Genomic DNA, 5,975 nt, shown 5'->3' with positions numbered 1-5,975 from the left:
AACACACACACACACACACACACACACACACACACACACACACACACACACACACACACACACACACACACACACACACACACACATATATATATATATATGAGTCCTGTAAAATTATATATCTGCTCTCCATTCAGCATGTGGAAAAGTAAAGGCTGAAAGTTGAAAACGTTCAGGCAGGAACTAAAATAAGAAACAGCACTGAAGATTGCACCTGACCTACGTTCTTTTCCCCAATTATTATGTTTGAATAACAAAGAGAAAACAAACTGCAGTGCTAGCAGCTTGTAGGTCTGCTGTCCAGTTAAATCAATACTGTGATGGGAAAAGAAATTTAACCACTGCACTTCTGTATTATATCTTCAAAAAATCAATGATCTCTTTCCTTCCTAACCAGACAACTAATACTCATAATTCCTAAAAAAAAAAGGATTTGTCAAGGATGTACCAATAAGGCAATTTAGATAGTTTGGAAACATATAAGCCCCAGGGTACAATGTCTTATGAATAATATCTGACTAGTTCTAAATACATTAGAAATTGGGAGAAACCAAAATTCCAACTCACTCAAAAGTGACGACCACCTCTGGTTCATCTCCATCATTCAGAATTTGAATTCCACCAGTCTGTGACTCAAAGAAAGCATTCACTGACCTCTGAAACAGAAGGTTCATTATTCATAATCTCAGTGATTTTACTCTTGCTTCTTTTTATTTCCATCAAATGCAACTGTCATGATACTGTTCACTTCAGTTTTTTGTGAATTTTGTCACACACAGATGGCAACACAAGTGCTCAGCCACTAAGAACCTAGTAGGCCCTAGGGACCATGCCTGATTTCCATTCCTTAAATTTCCTTTCTTTTTATAATCCTTTTCATATCCATACTACTATTATCACTATTACTATCATGATTACTATAAATCATTTTTAAAATTCGAAAAATGAAGGAATCAGGTAAACATGTGAGCTAGGGAGGGCTAATAATTGACTCCCTGGAGACATGGCATTTGTGGAGCCATCTCTGTGTCAACACAATTAATAAGAGAAGATTACAGTGGGTTTTGTAATTATCTTTATTATCATATTTCTTTTAACTCTGATTATCTTTCCAACTAACAATTCTATAATGGGTAAAATGTACTATATTATAATATCAACAATGACTATATAAGCAAATTTCAAATTTACCTCTAAGTCCCACTTTCGATCTTGGAGATAAAACTGTGCACAAGCTTCATCTGTTCCTGTTATTTCGGCAAATTGTTCAACCAAACTCTGCAAGGTAAAGGAAAAATAGATACTGAGATTTGGTCAGTCAGTAAAATATGCACCTCAAGAAAAGTCTGATCTTATATCATTATTCTTAGATAAAATTCAATAATATTGCAGATAAGTCTCCACACATGGATAACTTTTTCCACAGAACTTTAACATTATAAAAATAAATAAGCATACAGAAATACCCTAATACAAAGACAATGCACATCAATTAGCATATGATAAAGTCAGAGTTTTGGAGTAATTTGAAATACATAAACCATACATAAACACATAATAATATCTAAGATAGAATGTCTTTCAATTCACAAGAAATTTCTGTAAATTTTAACAAATCATTAATCATTAAAACACTGGGTGCATGGGAATCAACCTGATCTTCAGTCCGAGCTGGTAACTTCCAGAACCAAGAAACTGCTTCACTCTCTCTTGTTCTCATCCGTTTAAGATTACAAAATACCTGTCCTATTACAGGAAAAAAGTATGCAAGACAGTAAATGCACAATTCAAACAAATATATTTTTATCTGTGAGTAATCAGCAACTTTGCCAAAATCAGCTTATTCTCTATATTGTATCTTTTGTACAGTTTTACTAATGAATGTTCTCTTAATATGCAATCCATGTATTAACATGAACCATGAATTAGATAAATTACTAAAACTAATAATAATGTGAGATTTAAATGCTCACCATGGAAGCTGGAATCAAAAATTAAACCTAAAATACACAAACAAACTAGGAACTTCATGAGCAAAAATAATACCATACTATTAACCCCTTACATCCTGTTGCCTCACAGCAATCACATGGCCCAAAATATGAGCATTAGGCTAATGTGAGCAGCCACTCTGATGGGTGCATGGTTTGTAGGACAGGCACACGCAAACATTCAAGGGCAGTGACAGGAGACTATGCCTCCCCTTTGCAATGTTATTTTCTCTTTTTATGCATAAGCATTTTTAGCTTTTTTGTCATTTTCCAATGTCCATAATGGTCATTTGATTTGCTTTATCCAAATGGTAATAGACTGCACAAGACTCCATATAGTAGTAAATAGCTGGGTGCAAAAAAATAAATATACATAACATTTTGTCATGGGGGCCAGGAATAGGAGGCAAAGCATGGAAATGGCCTCCTTCTTGAAGCTGGCACTCTTCCAGTTATGGTTCACAGACATGACATTTTACACTCGTTTATAAATGGGAATAATGCAAAAGCCTCTTCCTAGATGTCAAATGAGTCTAATCACCCTCCATGAGGTTTGTGCACTCATGGCAAGTCTTTTCCATCACCCAACCTTTACTCATGACAAGAAGTTTGCGTCACCCAACCCTCAAGCCAATTTTTTCATGTCAAGATGTCACGTCATCTCGACTGAAGGAGTCAACATCTGGTTAGACAATAAGAGCAGACCCCAGGAATGCAAAGATGACCTTGGCATCATAGAACATAACATTCAAAGACACTTCTCTTATATAGCATTTCCTTAAGTCTATCATAATAGTAGTAGAGAGGACGTCAAATCAAAATTTTCACGTTATTTTCGCAGATACATCACAGCAAGCAATGACATTGTATGGGCTGCAATCTATGAGCAAAGGAAATTTATGGTGCAAGCAATAGGGATAATTTCTCACTCTTAATAATGATCTTTTGATGTGACTTAATAATCAAGTGATTGTTATTCATGTTTGCTCTTAAATATGGATAAACCTTGTTTTGTTAGTTATGTTGGGATTCAAATATCTGCAAGAAAGAAAACAGGGTGCAACCAAGAACGATCATAGCTGCGACTCAGGATCGGCTTCACTGCATCCATTTGCAAGTTTTCCAACCTGGCAAGATGAACATTTTGCGGACCAGGTGGAGGTATGGGATAAAGCAATCCCTCTTGAGAAGGGGTTTTGAGGGCAAAGCCTAATTACACTTTTACTTTATATGTGATGTTACCTTTTCAATGATAATAAGAGGTATCCATTTTTCCCAATTTACATTGTTTATAAGGTCTGTTAATTGTTGAGAATCATTTCATCATAATTCTAAATTTTTCTGTTACAAAATCTCCTCTCATTAAGAAATTACAGAAATTTTTTCTAATACATCCACAAAACAGATTGCGACAATTCCAGTATCATTGGATTCCTTTCACCATCTACAATGCAAATGTGTAGGTTTTATTGTATGGAAGCCCCCTAACCCCCATATTCTTGGCCCTGATAGCAGAGGAGGGCATGAAAGGTACTAGGGAAAATCTGGGTAAAATGTCAATAATATACATAGAATCATGTCACTATATTGTTTAATGCTGGATGCTGTGCCCCCTGCGACCAACCCATGGGGGGGTGCCACCTCCCAACTCCACTCAGGAAAACAAAAAATTCTCCACATCCACAGCAGGAGAGAGCTTCAGACTCACTTGGTAACAAAGCTCCCGCATGACTGTCATACGCTCTCTCCTGCCATGAATATATGGAGGATTCTTTGTTATCCTGGGTGGGGGTTGGGGGTCAGCAGCCGCCCCATGGGGCACAGCATACTGCATTAGACAATATGGTGACTGATTTTAGGTATTACTGGAAAAAGGCGTCACCAAAGAATCAATGAAAACTGACCTTACACCCTTGAAGATATTTAATTAATGATAATTTTTCATTAAATAAACGCCTTGCAAATGACTAAAAACGTTATTCAAATATCAAAATAGATAAAAATAATATTAAAAACTATTAGAAGCTATGAATTCCAATTTTCAAATTAGTATCGCCATGACTTCTGTGTGTGTAGGGTGTCGTATGAAACCATGCCAAGTTATAAAAATTATTTTGAAGACGATGAGGGTAACTATTACATGAACATGGAGTTTAACCTGAAGTGCCATGCGACTGGCCATCGCGGCACCGCTCGATGCCGAGTCTGTCCGACACTCTCTCCTGCCGTGAATATGTGGAGGATTCTTTGTTTTCCTGGGTAGGGGCTGGGGGGGTGGCAACCCCCATTATGGGGTTAAAGGGGGCGCAGCCCCTTGCTTTGGACAAAACAGTGACTTCATCAGTACTGTGATTACAGCAGTGGAAAATTTGGTTGGTATTTCCTTTCAATTGTGTGAATCTCACCTCCTTCTAATATTATTTGATCATTTAATTACTACGTTATTTTTCATTTGCATGACAAGCTTATTCAATAAAAAGTGATAATTAATTATATATCTTCAGGGCTGTATGGTTAGTTTTTATCGATTCTTTGGTGAAGCCTTTTCCCAAATTTACCTGATTTTATGTATATTATTGACATTTTACCCAGATTTTCCCCGGCACCTATCATGCCTCCCTGCCGTCGGGGCCGAGAATGTGGGGGTTGGGGATTTCCGCGCATTTAGTGTATTTGGAAACTAGAAACTGAGAGGAATCCAACGACACCAAAATCATCACGATCCGTTATGCAAACGTAACAGAAAAAATACCGAAATTACATACCAGGTCAAAATACGAATAAACGAAAAATACCGCACAACCACTCGACCAGAATCTTCCGGGTAGCCATTTTTTAAATCTTAAAATGTCTCTCACACAGCAAAAACATACATTCTGCCCTTACAACTGTTATGAAACTACCTCAAGGTCCCAGCACTACCTGACAAGTTGCTACATCCGGAATGTCCTCATCTTCATCCTCTTCGTCGAGAGAAATAACATCTTGCTCCTGAGCGGTCATGTTCGGTTCTTCCCTTTGTTGACATGGATTACGAACGCAAAGCGTTTTAGGTTTGAGGGTTATTTTGCTTTTGTCATATTGTATGTACTGTTATTTTCTGCATGTAAAGGTTTTTTAAAAATTATAATTCATAAAAGTGTGCATTCCCATGTTCCAGTTTGAAATTAAGGCGCCCACTTTTAAACCGTCGTAAAACCTCAGGCGGAGAACCGCCACCCTCTCCTCCCAAACCAGTGATCTATTCTACATATCCCTAAGAGGTCATTTGAATGAAAGAAAAAAAAATAAACGCTAATCATGTCATGACACCTGCTGAAAGGTATTAATGATATGTGCCTTTTCATGATATTCCACAGTAGTCAAATAACTGATACTTCCCAAGCGGTTCTCTTTGGAAGGTCCAGAAAATAATATAAATATGTTTTGGGTTCCACTTGCCCTAGGTCGCCATAAACCATCTCTTTATCGCACTGCAATTATCAAAAGGGACTAATAAAAGTCAGTTCCCTGAACCTTTTGGTTTGCTGAAAATTTGTGGGATATGTTGAAAAGTGAGTTGAACGTCTAGGGTAAATTTTATTGCTAAGTGATTATTATATACGAAAAATATTTTTGTGTTATGTGTATCTTTAACGCTGTGTTCTCTTTAGGACCACAAACACCCCAACCAACGTAACCGTGCAAACCGCCAATTCTAACCGGTTTGCGCAATCCCAGAGTTGCCAAGCACTGCTCGCCGTCGTCTGCCTGCGAGGGGAGGCGACGGCAGTGGGCGAGAAGGTCGTGTACCTACTTGCCCTCAAGGTCTATATAAGTACTTATATAGACCTTGCTTGCCCTACCCTTTGCAGCGGCTTGCATGCATCAAAAGAAGGATATAGATGTGCGTGTATATATATATATATATATATATATATATATATATATATATATATATATATATATATATAGATAGATAGATAGATAGATAGATAGATAGAT

General features: G+C 37.2%; 1 protein-coding gene across 1 annotated transcript; it reads right to left on the bottom strand.

Moving 5' to 3' along the window:
• Positions 1–567: 567 nt before the first annotated feature.
• On the bottom strand, positions 568–5,070 carry LOC113801288 (tyrosyl-DNA phosphodiesterase 2; the record flags this gene model as incomplete). The annotated part of the gene is given in 3 exon segments (XM_070131623.1): positions 568–656; positions 1,192–1,278; positions 4,914–5,070. Coding segments are annotated over 3 exon segments (257 nt in total), but the record flags the coding sequence as incomplete, so codon positions are not given.
• Positions 5,071–5,975: the final 905 nt, after the last annotated feature.

Source organism: Penaeus vannamei, chromosome 16 (assembly GCF_042767895.1).
Source record: "Penaeus vannamei isolate JL-2024 chromosome 16, ASM4276789v1, whole genome shotgun sequence".
NCBI classification, from domain to species: domain Eukaryota; kingdom Metazoa; phylum Arthropoda; class Malacostraca; order Decapoda; family Penaeidae; genus Penaeus; species Penaeus vannamei.
The sequence above is the reverse complement of the archived record's forward strand: the minus strand, read 5'-3'. Positions and strand labels throughout refer to the sequence as shown.